Source organism: Quercus robur, chromosome 4 (genome assembly GCF_932294415.1).
Source record: "Quercus robur chromosome 4, dhQueRobu3.1, whole genome shotgun sequence".
NCBI lineage: Eukaryota > Viridiplantae > Streptophyta > Magnoliopsida > Fagales > Fagaceae > Quercus > Quercus robur.
In genome coordinates, this window is record NC_065537.1 from 80006227 (window position 1) to 80029862 (window position 23636).

The 23636-nt window shown below is 30.0% G+C and overlaps 1 protein-coding gene and 1 pseudogene across 1 annotated transcript; one reads left to right on the forward strand and one right to left on the reverse strand.

The window, feature by feature from the left end:
* Window positions 1-4278: 4278 nt before the first annotated feature.
* LOC126724567 (uncharacterized) lies at window positions 4279-11823 on the forward strand. Its single transcript, XM_050429052.1, has 2 exons — window positions 4279-4369; window positions 11092-11823. The coding sequence occupies exons 1-2, from the start codon at window positions 4284-4286 to the stop codon at window positions 11654-11656; spliced, it is 651 nt and encodes a 216-aa protein (XP_050285009.1). The 5' UTR covers window positions 4279-4283; the 3' UTR covers window positions 11657-11823.
* Window positions 11824-12254: 431 nt separating this feature from the next.
* On the reverse strand, window positions 12255-13634 carry LOC126722724 (acidic endochitinase-like; annotated as a pseudogene).
* Window positions 13635-23636: the final 10002 nt, after the last annotated feature.

The window sequence follows — 23636 nt, forward strand, 5'->3', positions numbered from 1 at the left end:
TTAAAACGGGATCTCACACATTTGAAAATTATTTTATTATAGTATTTTAAGTTTTCAGTAATAAGCTGTATCCAAATAAACATTTACTATGTTTTTTACATATTAGATAATATGGGGGGTAGGTTAAAAGCATAGAAATAAAACACTACAAAATATATTATTATCACTAAGTTATTATTTGAATTCTTATCAAAGTTCCAATTAATTCTATCACACGGAACAAATTTTAGAAAATATAATTCTTCTGCTTCACACCTTTGGCAGGTTTCTAAATTTCTTACAAGGAAAATTGAGAGTATTATGATTATTAGTCCATGGTGGGACCACCGAATATTTGTGCCAGTCATTCGTAACCTTATCGAGTTCTAGAGTAGGATTTTGTATATCCTGTACCCGGCTGCCGGGTACAGGATATACCGCCTCCTAGAGTAGAGACATTGAAATTGAATTCCTACGTGTCATGTGGGTGGGCCCTAACTCGGCTTCATTTACTATTAGACTTTATTTGATTTGATGGAAGAGGAAGGGGAAGAGGAAGAAAAAGAAAAGAAATGAATAATTTTTATTTTTTATTTTTTTTTTGTTAACAAAAAAAAAGTTTCCTTTTTTTGGTTAGAAATAAAAATAGGAAGAAAGAAGAATGGTAGAGAAAAGGTTTTTTTGGAGTACATCATTTTTTTCTCTTAAAATTACTCTTATACCCTTAAAATGTCTTGACTATTTTTTGACATATATTTCTTTATTAATTTATAATTTAAAAAGTTAAAAGTGTAAAATACCTCACATCTTTCTCTCTCTTTCTATCCAAACGCACTTGAGGAATAACTTCTTTTAGGGTGCGTTTGTTTCGGCAGTAAATGGAATTCGAAAAATATTTTACAACACAGGGTGTGTTTGGATTGGCCGGAAAATTCAGTTAAATGGAAAATGATTTTCGTTGACCGTAAAATACCCAATTGTGACCCGTAAATCATTTTACACTTTTATTTTACCTTCAAACCATTTTCACTCTCCTTAGAAAATTTCTCTCCTCACTCACTCTCATCACTCACGCCAAGCCCAAGCCGAAGGACGAAGAGAGCTATCGCCGGTGAAGCCCAAATCCAGTCCCCGACCCATGGCCCCGCCGGTCTAATCGCGTCGCTCAAACCCATTGCCAATCTAATCACCACCTCAGCTCCTCCGTTTTGATCAAACCCATCTCCGATGAACCCAGCTAAACCCACCCCAATTTCACCACATCCCAGTCCCCGACCCATGGCCCCGCTGGTCTGATCGCGCGGCTCAAACCCATCACTGATCTAATCGTGTCGCCTCAGCTCCTCCGTTTTGATCAAACCCATCTCCGATGAACCCTGCTAAACTCACCCCGATTTCACCACATCCCAGTCTTCGACCCACGGTCCCGCCAGTCTGATTGCGCCACTCAAACCCATCGCCAATCTGATTGCACCGCCTTAGCACCTCCGTTGTGCTCAAACCCATCTCCAATGAACCCAGCTAAACCCACGATTGGTCTTGTGACTTTTGATTTTGATTGTGTTAAATGTTTTTATTTTGATTTTTGGTTGTGTTAAGTGTATATTTTGAAATTTTTTGTAATAAAATTTGTTTGGATGCTGAGAAAATAGTTGAGAAAATGTGAAATATTTGTAGAAAAATAGTATTTTTAGAATATTACCAAATACCGGAAATCGATTTTCGGACTATTTTCTATTGTAGAACCAAACACCTAGATTTCATTTTCTTTACGGGAATTCACTTTTCCCTATATTCATTTTACACTCGGAATTCGATTTACATTGAACCAAACGCACCCTTAACCTTTTTTTTTTCCCTTTTCATTTTTCTTCTCTTCCCTCCCATTCCATTGAACCAAACATAACCTTAGACTTCACTTGGTCTGCATGAGTTCCATAGTCCTGTCCGTACTAACGTAGGTCTTGAAGCTTTACAAATTGTGCTGACAAAAAAAGACTTTTATATTGTGGACTATGAACTCACCATTTCACCATGAGTCGGAAGAAAATGGGGTTCACCTATAAGTGAGACAAAGGTTTTATGCGCTGCCATACAAGACTTTTGCGAATGGGAGAGAGTCGGGTCAGATTGATTTAAAACATAAATATATGGCTTAGAAAGTAGGTACATCAATAAGCAAAGAGAGATTGGCTTTCTTCTTATCTCACGTGTATGACAATACAAATTTATTACGACTTACTAGTATAATAAAGTCACCATGCACTAAAAGGAAGGTTCTGGCGTGGGACCATACCAAAGAAACCAAAGAAGGAAAAGGAGAAAAAAAAAGTTTAAGAAAAAAGCAATCTTTAATCAAACAAAGATAAAAAAAAAGAAGAGAGAAAGAGAGAATCTTTTATTTAAACAACTAATCAATAACTCGTGCAATGCAAAGAAAAATTTTAAATGAAGTGTTTTTTTTTTTCTTTAGTTTTTTGTTTAAATATGAATTTTGATAATAATAGTATTTTTTTATGATTGTGTTTGTAAATGGAACAATATATTTTAGCATTATTATATGCATTTATTTATTATTATTGTTAGGTTCTAAAAATTTAAGATTAAATGTTTTGAGTTCCAATTTGTTTATGTTGGCAAACCAAGAACAAAAACATATCTAGAATAGGTGTTAGACATTACTCAAAGTGTTTCAAGTCAAATCTCAAGAATATTCAAGTTGCGGGAAAAAGAATTAAATTTCAGTGAAGTTCGATCAATCGAAGGACAGGCTCAATTGATCGAAAATCGCAGAAAAAAAATTCTACAGAATTTAAATCAAGCCCAAGCCTACAAAAACGTTTAGGGTTTTAGTCCAACATTTCTAAATATAAAAGGAAAAACTCAAACTTTGTTTTGAAGACTCTTGAAAGACTTTTGAGTTACTCGTGTGAGATCTGAGAGGTTCCGTACCTTCTAACTTTACAAGTATTTATCGAAACAAGATCTACAATCAAGTGCTGGTAGAAACTAGTTGTTGCAAGATCAACAAGTGGTGATCTGAAACCTTTTAGTGGAATCTCAAAGTCATAAGTGTGGAAGCTTGTGTGTTGCAAATCCAAAAGAGAAGAGTCAGTGGATTCGGAACTTGCATATGGTCGTGTCAGTAAGTTACTGCTGGAGATAGCAATAGATTTAAGGTTAAATATTTTGTAAAAACTTCAATTCTCTATTAATGGATTTGTTTACCTTGAGAATAGTTAGGTCAAATCCTCCCTAGGTTTTTACTTTAAAACGGTTCGTTTTATTAGTTTTCCTGGGTGATCATATCTGTGTGTTATTTACTTTTCAGCTATTTGCATGATATGATCTTTCACTGTTTAACCTAGATCTCATAATTAATCTAAGTAATCACTTAGCTAATCTATTAGATTAAACAATCTACATTAAGGGGTCTAAACAAACAAACAATTATGCTTGTATATGGAATTATAGAAGTCTACCATTTAAAGAAAGGGTCCACATTTGTTAAGGATGAGGTGAAAAACCTATATTTTACACCATCGAATAAGAGTTTGCTACATCAGTTTTTTACTTAAAACTCAATATATCGTACCATACCTAATAACATTTTAATAAACTGATAAGTCACAATTAAGTTGGATTTTCAAATAGGTATTAGAATTGATTGAGTGTGGCTATGTCTATTCTTTAATGTGTAATATGATGATGTGACATATTGAGATTGAAGAGGTAAAACTTGAGTTTTACACCACATCCACATCCTTAAAAAAAATAAGACGTATTAATATATATATATATATATATATATATATATATATATATATTCTAAGAATTGATGTATCAAGATACTAAGTAGTGTTTAAATATAGAATAAATTTTAAGTTTAATTAAAATTTATATTTTAAAATAATGTAAAATAATTTGTGGTCATAATATTACTCAAAATAATACCTTTAAAATACAAAATTTCCAATACAAATCCTCTGTTTACTACTCCCTTATCACCTCTGCTCACAAAGCTAATTATGGACCTTCTATGATGGATATAACACAAGTTCTAGAACATTGATCCCTTCACTTGACAAGTTCATAGCCTTAATTAGCACGTTTCTTAATAACATATAAATTAAACGGTGGGACCCGTAGAAGAGTTTATTGCATCATCTGCATGTAACAATGATATGATAAAAACCATTTGGTTTTTTCTACAACATAATAATAATAATAATAATATTGTTTAGAATATATACATATAAGGGTTGGCATTGATACTCACACAGAACCACAGAAGGAACATGGAGATGAAAGAGGAAACTACAAGGAACACTCGATCAGCCTCACTAGGGTTTCGTAAGAAAAAGAAAACAAACGTATTAAAGCGGGGAAGGTACACGTCTCAGACTTTATCTTTCTTCATTTTCTTTGTTTTTTAGACTAAATAGTAATACTCTTGAATCTAGCTACCACTGTTTAAAGCTATATCTGCCGTTACGCATGATAATACTGGTTACCTGTTTAAGTAATTATTCCAAACTACGTTGAAACACACACACACATATATATAAACCAATAAAGTTGGAGCTGGAGTGTAGTCTGTGAGAGTTTTCTGAGAGTGTATTTGAGAGTTTTTTGTGACTGGAATAAGGGTGGTTAGCTTGAGAAAAGGACGACAACAGAAAGCACAAGTCTGTGTTGCATACTTGCGTGTTTGTATTTTTAGTCTCTATTCTATTTTTATGATTTCTCATGCAAGTCCTCACCTCCACACACACACACACACCCACACCCTTTTTTTTTTTTTTTTTTTTTTTCACTCTTTGAACAATCAATTTTTTTGGACAATAGTACTATGTATGTAATCCATTTAATAATAGATATGTGGATCCATTTATATTTGGTCTTTGAATCATTTTCATCAAGTGCTTTGTTTTTGTAAATTAATATCTATGAGTAGCATCAATATTTAATTGTTTATTGGATATTCTTCCCTTCTTATCTTTTTGGGTTTTCTCTTGACCTCCACCACCAATGTTTCCTGTTTTAATTTTTGTTTTTGTTTTATATGTTTATATATATATATATATATTATCTTTCATATGTCAATAAATCATTAAAAACATAAATATAGCCTTTCCAATTTATTTTATAGTTAACAAGTTAAAAAAGAAGAAAAAAAGTTTTTGGTGTAAAGAAAAATAAAATAATTTTCTACCTTACAAAAGTGTAAAGAGCTCAAACTATTTATGTAATAATTTTGCTTTTTATTTAATGCGTAAGTTGTAAAATTTAGAAATACTTATACATTAAAAATAATTGATAATATTTTTAAGTTCAACTCTAAAAGTTTTAGATATAAAATTAAATTGATGCTATATGGTTTTAAATTAATATAATTTATTCTTCTTATGGGTTTAGAAAAGGTTATTTTTAAAGTTTATATAAATACTAAAAACCATAACATTTATAATCACAAACGAAATTTTGACTTTGAAAAAATTACAACATGCATGCCTTACACTTATAAAAATATAACATTAAAAACAATATAATTAAATATGGTATTCCTTATGGATTTTTCAAAACATTAAATATCATCAAATAATATTCACATAAATGGCATTTCATTGTTTATATTGGTTTTTAAGTATTACATATAATATGTGTGAATTACTTGTGTACAATACATGTGTTTTACATATATATATATATATATATATATATATATATATTATAATTTGATAGTTTTCAACCTTGAATATTTTTTTTTGGATCACAAAAAAACACCAGTTTAATTATAAGATTCTTGAGAATATGTGTGTATTTATGTATGTTTATACATGGGTTTATGGCCCCTAGCTTGTACCTGCCACTAAATTTAGGTTATGTAACAAAATCATGTGCACAAAATACTGGATCGACTCCGTTAAGATTTAATAGAAATTTTTGTAATATAATATTCCATGTATGTCACAAATATTACATTTAAGGAGTTAAATATTAAAATTTGAAATTTATGGACTAAACTAATACTCACATAAAAATCCAAAATTAATAATTATAAGCCCATTTTTATTAATTGTTGGTTCGGGTTGGATTTTATTTGCATCAATTTCATGTTAAAGCGTCAAGATTGGCATTGTCGGTTCTTTTTATGATAGAAAACAAGGTTTGAATCTTTGAAAAATATAATAATATTGAATTATTAAAAAAAAACTTAATATAGTTCTTGTTCCAACCTTAGTCGGCCAACCATGACGTAACCTTTCTCTCTGGATTGTTCTAATTTGAAATATTTCTCTAGAAAGATTCTAAAAGTATTTCCTAAATGAATGCTTTTAGGACATGCATTAATAAAATTCTTTTATAAATTTTCATAAGTATCATTTATTTACTTATCTAAGCAATCTTTATTTTCCATTTTAAGGCAAAAATCTAACCTCTCCAGCGACTGAGCCCTAGTATTAGAATCCTCTCTAATCTATATATTTCGAGTTTTATTTTCAAGATTTAATAGTGTATACCTTAAGTATGACACTACAATGCATATTTAGATTTAGAAATTTTAATTTTAATTATAAAATGAACCTAATGGATTGAAGTTGAATCTCTAATATTCGGCATTGTTTTGAGTTTAAGGTACAATGCATATTTAGATTTATAAAATTTAGAAATACTTATACATTAAAAATAATTGATAATATTTTTAAGTTCAACTCTAAAAGTTTTAGATATAAAAATTGGTACTATACGGTTTAAATTAATATAATTTAATCTTTTTATAGTTAAAAAAAAGGGTTACATTTAAAGTTTATATAAATACTAAAAACCATAGCATTTATAATCACAAGCGAAATTTTGATTTTGAAAAAAATTACAACATGCCTTACATTTAGAAATCTCTAACAAATAAAAACAATATAAATAAAAGATTAAATTTTGTAAGTATGTAGTGTAAAACTTATATTTTATCCTTTCAATCCTCACATGCTACATCATCTTATCACATATTTAAGAATAAGCACAACCACACCCAATCAATTCTAATATAAATCCAACCAAATTGGGATTTTGTTGAAATGTTATTAAGTGTGGTGCGATATATTGAATTTTAAGTAAAATGCTGATATAACAATCTTTTATCGTATAGTGTAAAACACGAGTTTTATATCTCATCCTTATCAAATTAGGACTTTATAAATAAATATGGTATTCCTTATGGATTTTATTTCAACATTAAATATCATCACATAATATTCACATAAATGACATTTCATTGTTTATGTTGGTTTCTAAGTATTATATATAATGTGTGAATTACCTGTGTACAATACATGTGTTTATATATATATAAAATATATATATATATATATATATATATATATTATTTATTATAATTATTTTTTGTCAAAATTATTTTTTATTATTATAATTTGATAATTTTGAACCTTGAATATTTTTTTTTTTGAAACACCCAAAAAAACCAGTTTAATTATAAAATTCTTGAGAATATGTATTATTTATGTATGTTTATACATGGGTGTATGAAGAAATAAATACTTGTAAATTTTGCCCGTAGCTTGTACCTGCCTCTAAAATTAGGTCATTTAACAAAATCATGTGCACAAAATACTAGATTGATCCCATTAAGATTTAATGAAATTTTTTTTAATATAATATTTCATGTATGTAACAAATATTACATTTAAGGAGTTGAATATTAAAATTTGTTAATGGACTAAACTAATACTCACATAAAAATCCAAAATTAATAATTATAAACCCCTTTTTATTAATTGTTGTTTGGGGTTGGATTTTATTTGCATCAATTTCATGTTAAAGTGTCAAGATTGGCATAGTCGGTTCTTTTTATGAAAGAAAACAAGTTTGATTTTTTTTTTTAAATAATATTGAATTATTAAAATATATAAAATAAAATAAAACTTAATATAGTCCTTGTTCCAACCTTAATCGCCCAACTATGATGTAACCTTTCTCTTTGGATTGTTCCAATTTGAAGCATTTCTCTACAAGCATTTCTAATAGTGTTTCCTAAATGAATGTCTTTAGGACATTAGTTAATAAAACCATTTTATGAATCCCCCATGAGTATTATTTATTTACTTATCTAAGCAACCTTTATTTTCCATTTCAAGGAAAAACTCTAACCTCCCCAACAACTGAGCCCTAGTATTAGAATCCTCTCTATTTCAAGTTTTATTTTCTAGATTTAATAGTGTATACCTTAAGTATGACACGACAATGCATATTTAGAATTATAAATTTTAATTTTAATTATAAAATGAACAAAATGGATTTAACTTAAATCTCTAATGTTCAGCATTGTTTTGAGTTTTTATTTTTTTTGTTGTTTTATTTTTTTTTTTATAGGGAAATTCATTGTTTTGAGTTTATTCCTTCCGTTTATTTAAAGACGTGATTATTAAATACCAATTAAGCTTAAAATGATAAATTATGCGGTTTGAAGTCCTATTTAGACCACTTTATTTATTATTTATTTTTTAACTTTTTAATTCACGCTAGTATTCAATTCATATTTCTTTCTATTTTTTATTCTATTTCCTTATTTCCTTCCCCTTCCCTTGTGTGTGGTTTTTCTTCCTTCTCTTATCTCTTTCTCTCTCTCTTTCTCATTGGCATCCGAGAAGATGCCCAAGTCAACCTTGGCCAGATCTCCATCTACTAGTGTTTTGTTCTGTAGCTTCCAAAATTGTCGGAAGAATAGAATTTGAATTTTTCTTTTGAGCTAGTGGATATTATTTGAAATGGATTTTTGGTAAAATTGATTTAAGTAGTTTTAATTCATTGTGTCTATGCGTACTCACTTTTGTCCTTCTTGCATGTATGAAAGAGTTCTTTCCTTCCCCGTAACAGTTTTGATCGAGAAAAGTTTCTGTTAACAGAAACCTTTCAACGTTGAATAATGTGGTTTTTATGACTTCTGGTTAATTTTTGAGATAGAGAAAGGTTGCTAAGTCGTTCATGTGATTGACTCTAAAGCCAAATGGAGTGCTATTATCTTGGAGATTTTGTTGGATATGGTTTCTTTATCGTGTCAGCATATATAAAAGGCGTGGGTTTTAAACTTTGATGGTCCGTTTGGTTGGAGGAGTAGAAAAGTAAGAGGATAGAAAATGGTGGAATGATAGAAAAGTGAAAGGATAGATAATATTTTATTTTCTCTCATTTTTTTTTGGTTGAGAGTGAAAAAGTGGAAAGATAGAAAAAATGAGTTTAAATAAATTTATTCATAAACCCTTATTAAAGAATGATGTTCAATTAAAACAAAAAAGTAACAAATAACCACACAAAAACAAAGAGCAATCACCCAAATTTATTAAAAAAATAAAAATCATGTCCCAAAATAAAAATCAAGTATTTAAAAAAAAAAAAAAAAAACAACTATCAGCCCTAGAAAATCAAAAGAATAAAAAAAAATAAAAAAAAAAAAAGGAAGAGGCAAGTTACTGCCCAAAAAAAAGAAAGGCAACGTTACTGCCAACTGCCATGAGAGAAGAAAATAAATAAATAAAAGTATGTGCACATGAGCATTTTTGTCAATCATGAAAAAATTAATTCCCACTCAGTTTTCTCTCCATTTTGGAGAGAGAACATTTTGGCGAACCCAGGGAGAAAACATATGAGTTCCACCATTTATTTTCCTTCCTTCCCACCCAATCAAATACATTCTAAAACATTTTCTCAAAAAAAAAAAAAAAAATACATTCTAAAACAGTTTTCCTCCTTATTTTCTCTCTAAAATTTTACATCTACCTATTTCACCTCCAAACAAACACACTCTGAGTGATGTGGCAACTATATTGCAATCATGTTTTTGACTTTGTTTGGCCTATATATGCATGCGAAATCAATACAAAAGGACTATAGAAAGACAAATACAAAAGGACTATATATTGCAACCATGTTTTTGACTTTGTTTGGACATGCATGTCCCTCCCCTGGTCAGCGGGTGTGTGTGTCCTAGATGCCAACTTATCATTTAACATGTAATTAAGCAACGGAAGAACGATATTGAAAACAAATACAAAAATTATGGTATAAAAAAATTCCAAGGACCAAAATAAAACTTATCTCAAATTTTTGAGATAATTTGATTGCGGGGGTGGGGGAGGTGAGGTTCCAAGTTCCAACTACAAGCATTATTAAAAAAATAAAAAATTTAAAAAAATAATTAAAAAAAAAAACATAATTGGGAGTAGGGGATTCAAATCCTAATATCTCCATTTTTCAATATTAGAAAGTTTTAATTAAGTTACAAGACTCTTAGTTCCAACTACAAACATAAAATATCACAAAATATTATCATTACCATTAAGCTATCACTTAAATACCTTAAATTTAGTAGGTGCGCTTTGCATGTTAGTATAGATTTGTTATTTTCTATCAATAAGATTATATATACAACAAATTTTACAATTATTGAGATGACATGTTGTGATTGATGTACAATAAAAATGATGTCAATAGTTGTCCTATGTGGTGATAATTGCATTAATCACTAATCACAATATATCATCTTTGATGTTGGGAAAAGAATTATGAAATTTATTATGTTTGTAAGATTGTTGTTTTCTATTAGTAAAAAGGGGTTAATAGAAAACTAATAAATACACACATAATGCTTTATTATGGAGGACTCCATCCCAAATCATAGGTCCTATTTAGAAAATCAAACTTAATTTTAAATGGAGCATTATTATTATTATTATTATTATAATATAGTTGGGGTATTGGTGTTAAATAGTTAAGTTATAAGGCTTTCGGTTATTTGAACGACATTTATTGCACTATTCTTTACATAAAAATGTTTTAAGTTTTAAAAACTATCCTTATTTAGAATCTAGTGAAAGATGGATATTAACTTTTTAAATAAAATAAAGGATAACTTAGGAAATAGATTTATTGACTTTTTCGAAGAGGATTATATTTTGATACATCTCAAAATGGAATAAAGCACTAACAATTTGGGATAGAGAGAGTATGATGTTTATATATATACACACACAATTACAATAAACTTGTGTGATAATTAATAAATGTATTTTTACTTATGAAAAATGTTCATTTCAGCTCATCATTCAATGAGAAAGAGGCCCGCTCCTCTACGGAATTCCATGAGCCTCTTAACTTTCTCATCTTGATCTTACTTGGTGTCCTTGGAGAAAGGTTTCGAGGATTTGGCATCTCTCCACTCGTAGAACATGATGTAATCATGCTGTTCTTTATCGTGGCAATAGTTATCTATGGCATTGCATTTTTGGGGATGAAACTAGGACCTCAAAACGCAGACTACCTCTACAAGTTCAAGTTTGTTTGCATCATTTGTGCAATTCTTGCATGTGAGCTGCTTGCATCAATCCTTGTCGATCCTCTTAGGGTTCTCATTATTAATTTATGTGGAATCATAGTAGAGCTCATTCGTCGCAAGTACAAACAAATTTGTGAGCACCTATGTCACGCAGCTAAAGTGGTACTTAACACATCAAATAATTTGTTCAACAAGATATGTCAATCAATTTGTCACATACTAGGTTGGATCCAACATACATCTAAAGCATTCAACAAATTTACTTTGTTTGGCGGCACAAAGAAACAAGATCAAGGTGATGGTGGTCAAGTTGCAGATATGGTCTAATTGGCCCATTTGTGTGAAATATTAATGTTAAATTCCCTATCAATGATGTTTAGCTACCTTGTAATTAAGTGAATATCTTAGTGTATTAGGAGGCTGAAGTGCTCTTAGGCTTACCGTACTATCATTGTATTGTACTGTACTATACATGTATACAACTATATATGCCCTCTATGTACAAATTCTGCATTTTAAACATATATAGAATACCATTTCTGTTTCCATATGTAGAATGAGTTAATAAAATAGACAAGAAAGATATGTTTTGAACGATGTGCCTACTTATATTTGAATGGGAGGACGTTGGCATTAAGCATATAATAGTGCTCATAAACACTACCAATAAGCATCTCTCTCTCCCTCTCCATGTTCTTCATCAATCTAGGGTTCCCTTAAGCATGAAAACTCTAGGAGTTGGTCATTGATCGGTAGAATACTCTTGTAACTTGTGTTTCCTATGTACTGACAAGCCCTCGAAGTTTGTAGAGGTCATGGTGGCTACGTACTGGAATGCATTGACAGACGTTGTGATACATCATTCTTCTATTGCTTAAATCTCAATATGTATGAAGTTTGAGTAAGTCATTGGAAGTTCTGTAATTCAAACATTAGACTTAATATCTGAACTATAGTTTTGGTCATAAAACCTAGACCAAACCATAACACCTCCATATTTTGCAGAACCTTTAATAGAAGGTAACACTTCATTATTAAGCACAATGGGTGGGATGTAGCCACTGTTAGCTGCATCTTGAGACGCAGGCAAACCCAAAAATATTTGGCCAGCTTGAATATTGGTCCATTGATTCCAATAATTCTTGAGGTTGTCTGTATTAGTACCACTGTATTGACATGGAGCAATATTGTTATAAAATTGGACCCAAACATAGTCAAAAAGGCCAGTGTTAAGGGCAGTTCCTAGCCAAGCGTCAGGGAAAGGACATTGTGGAGCTGCTGTTAATTAAGTAGACCTTCTTTTGTTGGCTAAATCCTGATAAGGCCCTTACAAGCTCGTCCCAATGTTCAGTTGTGCCTCCTTAAATGTCAAAGTTAATGCCATCGATCTAGAACAGTGTCACCTAATGGACGTGAGTCTGATTGGCCCCCAAGAAAATTGTTCCACAAGTACCTTGCAACATTACTGCAAAGTAGTATTGGAGAAAATTATTCTTAGCTTTTTTGTTTTTTTGTTTTTTGTTTTTTTTGGAATTCATTCTTTTAGCATTCAATAATTGATAAGAATCCATAAAACACTAGCATCATTTATCAGAGAAACTATAATAGGGTGATCACTTATTAATTTAAATGGAACATATCCATTTTCATTTATATTGTTGAAATTTTGTATCAATTTAAGATATTTACTAGCTTTTAATATGTGTGTTTCTTCGTTTTTCTTAAAAATGGGAGTAAAAGTTTTATATTGTTTCTCCCTTTTAATAGTCTTCACATACTACAAACAAAATAGATAACACCAACTATTATTGGAAACAAATGTGAAACATAAGTAGAGTTTTAGAAAAAGATTTTTTTTCCCTTACAGAAAAGCAAGTTGGAATCCAAATTTCTCATTACTCAAAGGTAAGTAGGTTAAAAAAAAAAAAAAAAAAAAAGGTGAGAAACAAATAGGGACTTCGATTCTTTTTTTAATTTTTTTATTATAGAAGTTTCAATTTTCTACGCAAGCCTTCAGAGAGCTTCTCTAATGCTAAAGAGTCCTCTGAAATACTCCCAAATTTACAGAAATTAAGTTTAGGCCAACAATTAACAGCACTCCTTATTGAATTTCCTAGATTGCAAGATATTGTATATTTCTTTTAAGGCGAACGTTAGTTTGTTCTAACCATAGTCAAAACGACATCCTCAACATTACAAAATGATGTTCATTATTTACCAAGTGTGTTGCTTCATATCTTTTGAGTTACATGAAGTGTTTATCCTTCTTTATAAATTGAAGCTCACTGTCTTCTTCAGGAACCATAGATTTCGAGATTTGAATTATCATTTAAGTGCAAAATGGACGTACTTTGGATGGGTTGGGTTCGTTGGAGTTTTAGACGAAAAATCCACAACTCGACCCTAGCTAATTGGGTTTTATTGGTACCAACCCACTGCCAACCAAACCACTTCGCAGAGCCAACCCTTTTTAGATGCTAAGTGAGTTAATTAGTCCTAGCCTGGGCACATTTCTTACGTTTTATATAAAAAGAGATTATGAGTGTCGAGAGTTTTATAACTTAACTATTTGATACCTCATTGTCTGTCCAAGAAAACTATTATTCAAATCCTATTATCTCATTGTAACTATTGAATTATCATCAAAAAAAAAAAAAAAAAAAAAAAAAAAAAAAAAAAAAAAAAAAGAAAAGAAAAGAAAAGAAGAGTATTAGTCAATAGTGAGATACACCAGAGTTGTAGCAAAGCAATGGGCTGTGAAGATCATATATTTCCTTGTATAAAACAAATGGGGACCCTTGCGTCAGTTTGACATGACGTTGGCCAGCCGATCGAACCGAATTTTGCAAGAAAAAAGACAAATGTTTATTGCTATGTTATGCTTCAAGACGTTATGGAGATAATAGATTTCCTTACAGTTGTATTTACATATATATAAAATAGTTATTATTATGGATAATAACCATTTGGTATTTTCTACAGTATAATAATAATTATAATGTACCAAATGTTGAATTATATGTACTGTGAGTTACTGACGTATGGGGTATTGAGATTAAGCAAAACGGCAAACTTGGAGTTGAAAGGAGAAGGGGAAAGAAGTTCCGGTTACTCGGTTGGGAGACGCCGATCGGTACTTTTACGAGGAGTTCGTAAGAAAAAGAAAACTAAGATATCAAAACGCCATGCTAGAAGGTATGTCTTTTTACCTTTCTTTATTTTCTGGTTAAAGAAAAACACTAGCTACTTCGTAGGTACTAGTTGGTTCAAGTTTCCAACTGCGCTAGCTAGGTAATGATATGAAACTGAATTATCAAAAAAAAGTTGTAGTTATGAAAAATGTAGTAACTAGTCAGAGAGAGTTTTATGAAAAATGTATTGAAAGTATTATGTGAAGTGTTTTAGGGAAATGGGATTGGGAAAAGTTGGACATGAAAGCGAAAGTCCATGTTCAACTGTTCATACTTGCATGTTAGTAGTACTTTTCATTTTTTTTAGAAGGGTTTTTATAAATAACACCTTGATTTCTAAAGTAAGTCCTTTTTTTTTTACAACTAATTCTTTTGGAAAATACTATATATGCAAATCAATTTAGTCTCTGAATTTCATCGTGAGCTTTGTTTTGTAAAGTAATCTCAATAAGTAGCACCAACAACACCCATTGCATGTTCTTTTTCTTTTTCTTTTTTTGCTTATAAAAATGCTTCACTAGCTATTAATTAGTGCAATTCGAAATAGAAATTACAGGCAACCATATATGTTGTCTATGTCTTTCTTGGCATTAGTGACATGTTATGGTCTTTGTGTTCCAAGTGTTAGTCATGTCGGTTATAAGAGGACGAAAGGCAAAATGTATCATTAAACCAAAACAAAAAAAATGATGAAATTAAGGCAAGTAATGACAAACTCATATACGAATTCGGACATCAACCCTAGCAATTAGTCACCCCGATGACACCCCACGTCACCCTCAAACCATGGTGTAGCCTGATGGCTCAGTTAAAACCGGCTCTATGATATAGGCAAATAAGGCAGTCGCTTAAGACCCTCAAGTAGAAAAAGATCCATATTTAAATCAATAAAGTTATTTCTATCATTGTAATAATACTAATTAAACCAAAATATTAGTCAACAAATAAAATAATATTCTTTATCAAATAAAAAAAAAATGCTATATCTATAATATTTTTCATAACAAATCTCAAGTGTTAAGTTGTTATTGACTGTTATTAGAGGGTAAAAAAATAATTTCAGTAATGGGTACAAGTTAAGAATTGTAACAACTTAATACTTAGGATTTGTTGTGAAAATGTTGTAAATGTAAAACTTCTTAAAATAAAAAAATAAAAAATAAAAAAAATAAAAAAACAGAGCAATATACAAAAAATTTCACAACATTTTTCGCAATAGTTAAGTTTGCAAATTTTTATTAGTTCTCTTCTAGGTTTACCGTTAACATCACATTTTTACTTACCATTATCAATCTACCACATCAACAAGTGTGAAAAGTTTTGTCAAATTTTTTGTGTCTATGGGTTTTCTAAAAAGAAAAATTCTATATCGTTAATTAGTAATTTTACATCTAAAACAAGATATTAGAATTTAAATATTATTAAATTTTTTTTAAAAAAAGTCATATTTAAATTTATAAAATGTCTCAATTCAGTTTTTGCCTAAAGCCTTCAAATGCATCAAGCCACCCTTATGCCTAATGAATATTCACTTAACTTAGCCTGCAAACCCTTTTTATTTTTATTCTTGTTTTTAGTCGGGTAAGGACTAAGGATACTCTGCCTGTTAACAGGTAATGGCAAATGAAAATTCTCTATTTTTGTTGTGTTTGATGCATGGTAGCTAGTAAACCTTGGCCCAATTGTTTCTTTCCTTCTTATATGTTATAATTATTTGGCGTAGAGAAGGGGTTAATAACTTAATAATATATATATTAGTAGTAAACATAATTACAAGAGCAAAAGCACAAATGTAAGCTTGTCTAGTTTATGCATTCTGTAGACTATTGTTTCTATTCTGTAGACTATTGCATTTTGGGGGATTAAACTAGGACCTCAAATGCAGCCTACCTCTTCTTCTTCAAGATGATTTGTGTCATCTCTGCAATTCTTGCATGTGAACTTCTTGCTTATATCCTTGTTGGTCCCTTGAGGTTGTTCTTGATAAATTTATGTGGAATTCTAGTAGAGGTGCTGCGTAGCTGGTAGAAGCAAATTTATGTGCTCCTCTATCACCCAACAACTCTAGCACTTAATATGTTCCATAATTTGTTCAAAAAAATTTATATAGCATTCAAAAACATGTCTTTAACAGGCAGGACAGAGAATCAAGATCAAGATAGTGGAGGTCAGATTGCTAATATTGTATAATTGGCCCATTTGTGTGTGATTATCAAAAAAAGGTTTGCTTCTTGGTTTTCCAGCCATTCTCTAAGGATGAATTTATGAAAATACACCTTAGCTTAGCTTCAAAGTTTGAGGGTGATCTCAGATTATGAAGGACTTTAAAAGTAGTTTCAACTCTTTTGTGATTTGGGATGCTTGTCACAATAGAAGAGAAGCTAATTGCCTTGTTCATGGCTTAGCAATCTGGACCTGCTTTGTTCCTACCCATGGGTCCAAACCCATCTCCTTATCCCAATGTGGGTCTTCTTCCCTTCCAAGGTAGATGGGTTGGGCCTTGGTTCTCTTTTGTAATGTTCGAAGACCTAATCCCACTTTTGGGCTGGGTGTACTTGACTTTTGTAAAAAATATTATTATGTTTAGTTATATAATTTTTGTAAGGGAAAATCAAATTAGAAATAAAAACTCTTTTATTTATAAATGTAATTATGTGGATAAGAAAAATGGCGTTAGCATCCATCATTTTTTACGAGCGAATAAGGTTAATCAAATGTTTAATTAATTATTTAATGGACACATTATTATTCACATTACCGTAATAATTTTATTATGGAAAGCATGCAAAGAGTTAATTCTTCTAAGTTGTTATTTGCACGTTAGAAGTTGAGTTATCCGGTTTTGGATTTCATTTGTAAGTTTTGAAAAAAATTTGGCTCTTTGATTGAAGTTGAATCAATCCATGATATCAGTTTGGCCCGAGTGAAAAAAAGTGTGTTTTGTCTTTTTAATAAACGTTGGTTGGTGTTAACATGTATTAGGGTATGTGGGCTTTAGGCCCACCTTGTTTACTTGTATAGCACACTTACTTGTACTACACACTCTGCCTCCTATATAAAGGCACTTATGTATATTCTATTACTTGAGAAATACAATACAATCATTCAGTATTTCTAACAGTTGGAAATTAAATTCCCATGAAAGTAGGTAGGGTTGGTTGAGCATTCTCATTCAGTCATGTAAAACCTATAAAAATGCAAAATAGAAAACACTATAGCTAAAAAGATAAGAAAAAAAAAAGGAAAGCTTCATCCAGTTATTTATTTTGTATAATTATATACAATCTATTAGTAATTATTTAATATACATGAGCACTATAGCTTTTGTAAAACATTTTCCCCATTTTTTATTACACACAATTTCTATGTATACTCCATTTTTGAACTAAAACTAAGGGAGTTAATCTCGTATAGGAGGCTGTACCGGTTTGACCAATAAAACGATATATTTCGATACCGATCAATACCGGTGCATCGTTTCGAGTTTACCGTTATTTTTTATATTTATATATATATATATATATATATATATATATATCATATCATATACTATATATAATCGTAGAAGCCTTTCCCTACAATTAAGGCTGTTGCAACATGGAGGAAAACTGCCCACTTAAAATTCTAACACGTGTAGAGTTCAATTATGAAAGTCATAAAGAAACTGTTTAAAACACACCGCTTAACCCATCGCTTTAGTGTATATGACAAAAACTAACCGGCTGTTAAAAACAATATTTCACTTCCTATTTTACGAAAAACAGCGATTGATAGAGAGATCATAAGGCAGAGAGAGAAAATTTTGAGGATTGCCATTACCCGCCATTCTAGCCTTCCATAATCATCCGGTCTCTCACTGATATACTATCAGTAAATTTTGATTTTTTAAAACAATTTTTACTTTTAGAAAAAGAAATTGGCATTAAATATTATTTAGGCTTGGGATTGTTTTTCCTATATGATTGTTTTTTCTTAAACCTTATGACTAACAACCTTTCGCTGTTTACATATGAAGAAGCCGAATCATTTAGAATCGACATTGAGAGAATGTCGGTAACTATAAGTCACACACAGAGACGAAGAGATGGACAACGAGAAAGAGGAAACGAAGTATTCCAACCCGTCGGCGAAAGAGGAAACAGAGTCCAGAATTTTAAAGAAAAATAACAAATTCGGCTTTAAAGTCTAGAATTTGGGTTAGAATCCGATTGAACTAAAGTCTTTTGGTTAGAATCAAATAGTTGCTTTAAGATATTTATTTTATTTTTGATATTTGCGTTAGATTTGGTTTTGTTTAGGCTATTTGTTTTTATATAACATCAATGACCCAAATTTAAACTTCACTTTTAATTTAATGTGGTATTGCAGAACTCGCGTGGCTAACATGTTTCATTATTTACAAATTCTCACCACGATTTAAAAAAATTAAAAATAAACATGTGGGTTGCCTGTTTTGCTAGGATTGACAAGGCCACAAGGGTATTTCAATTAGTTCATGCATGTGATCTGTATAGTGTATATTAGGTTATAGTATCTTGGTATTTGCATAAAGGAATAGCTCATGAGATTAATGTTCATAGTTTTCCTAATTTTTTTTTTCTTTACTTCTTTTATCTTTATGTTTATTATCTAAATGGTTTCCTTCTTTTGTTGCCGCCAAGCACGCATGAAGAAACCATGTTTGAATGAGACATCTATAACTGATGAATTTTTCCCCTGACAATCCTGTTTTGAATGTACCTATTATATGATTTATATCATTATTATATAAAATATAAGTGGGGTGGGGTGTTACATTGTGCTGCTGCTTCTTTGCTGATTGCTTACTATAAGTTTATGCCACATGCATGTTTGAGTATAGAAAAATCTTTATCCTTTGTTCAGTGTTTTAGGGCTAAGCATGATTTGTTGTTCTGTTTGAATTTTTTTTTTTTTTTTTTTTTTTTTTTTTTTTGAGGAAAGAGACGAATTTTTTATTAGTTGTGCACAACGCAAGTTAATTTAATTTCTTTGTTTGACTTGATTTCATGTGTTATAATTCAAATCCTCAAACCCACCTTATTAACCAATATTATTGACAAAGTCATATATTGTAATGAAAGTTGTTTTTTATGTTCTATAATTTCACAACTCTAACAGAAGAGTTCCTTTTCTCCCCCTACTTGGATCAAGCCGCATTGGAAGCGCATTGGTTTTTGTCCCTAGAATCTTCCCAATAGGCAGTATTTACCAATTTATCTTGCAGTATTCTAGACTAATTCTGCTACTTATGACAAATTTTATTGCCTAAAGGTTTGATTAATTTCTCCATAAATCAAAATGCATGATCAACTCTGACAACTCAAGCAAGCCCTTTAAAATTTGAGAAAAGAAAATCCTGATGTTGTTATAGTATATGGTGATTATTGCAATATACTTTCCAATGGGTTTACCGTTATTCTCCACTTCAAGGTAAGTCTTATGATTTTGTAATTTTTATAGACTTAAAAGTATGAGGTTAATTGTATTTAAAATTCTTCTCCATCAAAACTGAATAATTATGATTACTACATAATCATTCATTTTAATTTCTCCCATTTTCTATTTTTGTGGAGGTGATTTTGTAGATTTGCATGCCAATATTTACCTATCATGAACCAAGAACCCACAATATACACTGTGGATTAAGTTTAGATTAAATACCCATTTTCCACAAGTTTGACCATTGTTTATGTTGTTTTAGAAGATTCTTTTTATTTTTAAATTTTTAAATTTATTTACTTTTAAACTTAGTTTTTTTTCCTTTATATTGTCCTTTGTTATATTGTAAATAAATAAATAAATGTTGTAAGAATTATTGTTCTTTTAGATGGTATAACTATAATTGAGATACAAAATTTTGATTGTTCTATAAAATAGAATAGATGTACTACATTACCCGGATGAAGTTTAATGTATTGTTATGTCAAGTTGATGGTATTTTACATATAAAATGTTCCTGCGCATTACGCGGGTTAAATGCTAATTATAATAAATACAAAAGTTTATCATAAAACATTACCTCAATTCAAAATAAATTATTAATGATTTTAGGCTTTAGCATCAATTAAAAAGGAAAAAAAAAAACACAGTATAAAAAATAAAAAACTTAATTGTTCATTGCATACTAAGAAAACAAATTATACTAATAAATTAATGCAAGTAAGTTATCATTCTGCCCTTACGAAAATTCAAAAATTACAACAACAAAAAAAAGCTTTTTTTTTTTTTTTGCCCTATACCGACCGGTATGCCCAAAATTGGCCTATATAGCCGGTATTTTAAACTGATACAAAAGGTTGGCGTTTCGATACCGGTATACGTACCGGTACAGTACACACTGACCGGTACAACCGGTGCCGGCACGGTATCAACCACCTTAACTTGAAGTCACGATTTTCATCATAAAATGGAGGGTGTGTAAAATTGTTTGTGTACAACAAATATTACCCAAAAACAAATTTCATCCACTTATTACTACACTAGCCACGTCATACTGGCCATGCAAGTTAATATCCGACCTGAAGATACTTTTCTATCCATAGACCATTACAACAATTGCTCCATGTAATTTTTTGTTTAAAGAAATTTATCTTTTCTAGCAAGGAAAGTAGAACCAAATCTCTAACTTATTAAAAGGGATTTACATCCATCAGTATACTTCTAGAAATCCAAGGAGATCATTCTTTAACTCATATTATAGCATCTAATTGGACCTCCTTTATCTTTTACATTTGAATTCAGATAATTGTTTTAGTTGTCTAGAGAGGGACAAAAAATGACACATTTGTATCTATCTCTGTTTTCAGTCTGGAATTTTTAATATTAAACCATATGACACAACTTGTAGACATTACATCCAACCCAATAGATTACATTTGTAGCTCTTGGTTAGGAAGTTTTAGACTTTTAGCCACATAAATTAATATCTGGATTTTTCTTTTAATCAACCAGTTTGTGTTTAACACGTGGTTTTCAAAAAATTTCTTCCTCTCTTCTGAATTGCACGTTGAGTTAACAAACTTGGTTAGATTTTCAGAAGGCAATTTAGTATAATTCAATGCAAGAACGAAGAAACTCGAATCCGCTTCACACAAGTCCCACTTCGATCACCATCCAAATATATACTTTCAAAACCATATTTTTCAAACAAATTGCTTTTCAGCTTTGACCTGATTATTATCATCGTCGAGTTATTTATGAGTATGACCAAAATTTAGTTAATCATACATGCTTAAAAGGAATTTTTCACACATATGATGATGGAATAATCACATGTTCGAACAGTTCTTTTAACGAAAATAAAATATATAAATTTTACCATTTTTATCACAACGTAAAAATTGAAATATTATTAAGTTCTATGGGTTTATCATTTACAATGACAATGAAAATAAAAATAATGTTTTGGAGAATTTTTTTTGTAATAATAATAATAATAATAATCACCTCCTTTCTAATCTAGAACAAAACACCTATCTTTCGAAAAATGCAAACTATTTACACGAATTTCTTTTTGGATTCTAAATAATGGTTATAAAAATTCTCAATAGAAAAAATTAATTAGAAAAATTCCAAATTTCTTATTAGAAGAGGTGTGAATGATAGTTTAGGTGGACCGTAAAATAGATCCAGATGTTGGACATCTTTATTCAATTTTTTGGAGAGAGAAAAAAATAGTTTTAAAAAATAAGAAATTGTATCTTCAATAGAACCACATTTTCTCTATTAATATATATATTTGGATGAATAGAAATATATCATTGAAGAAAGAAAACCAAGAACCGACTGGGAATAAAAAAAGAAAATTAGGTAGCTAATAATAAGGAAAAGGAGAGGGACATGTTGGAGGAAGCTAGAAAACAACTGAATTTTCAATTGCTCATTTCCAAGCAAATGGGGTCCAAAATCCCATTAAGAGATTTGGGTGTCCAAGAAAATAAACAAAATTCAAACTTCAATGTCTTTGGTAATAATAACAAACACTCAACAATCACATATGCAGTAATAATCCAATCAAAAGCATCAAATTTTTGCAAATTTTCTTGTACACAAATGAGACAATCTCCTTCAATAAAAAGTCTTGGTTGTATTGAACATATATATCTACAACTTACGTCTATAAAAACCAATGTAACTTATTAGTCGAGTATCGTTGCAAGATTCTGGTTGATCATTTGATCGCTAAGTATATAGTATAACTAATATGGGATTGATGGAATTGGGTCATTGTATAATAATTAGTTTTAGGTGGGACTTGTCACTTTGTGGATCTTAATTAGAAGGTTTCAGGTTTAGATAGTTACAAAAAATCTGTACGTCTGCTTGACCTAGGTAACCTTTTCTTAACTAGTTATATATATTTTGCTAAAAACAAAATGTTTTCTTTATTAATTAAATATTCTTTGGTGTTTCCTTACAAATTTTATTTAATTATTTGAGCTATATTTTTTTAATTAAAGAAATAAGCTAGATTTTCTTGCTTATTAAAATACTATGCATTTATTTGGTTTTATGGGTTATTTAGAAATTTTATCTTCTTTTAAACTTGGATTAAGGATGTGTCAATTTTGTGAAAGTAACCAAGATTTGAACGATATATTTGTTCAAATTGTAAATTTCTAAAATATAATTTTTTTAATGTGGACCGAAATAAAACTATATAAGTTTAGGAAAAAATCATTTGTATAATCTAATTATTCTTTGGATCTGGCCAATGGGGGGATTATACATTGACTTAGAAATTAGTTTTTCTTCGGACATAGCATGGGACTACACATGGCCTGGTCATGGGAATATAGATTAACCATGCATAGTAATAAAACATTAAGAATATGAATATGATTAAATATGTGAATCATTTAAAGTCTATGACATTTTTAATATCTTTTTTTGAACTCATTGAAAATTGTATATTCTGATTTAAAACTCACATAAATTATGATTTTTGATGTTTGGAACTTGATATTTGTAAAACTAATGTTAAATTATATGTTATGTTAGTTTCCAATCAAACTAAGATACAAGTCATAAGCTTATAAAATTTGATATTATGTACAGTTTATTATTTTTCTTATATAAATGTTTGATCAACCTAG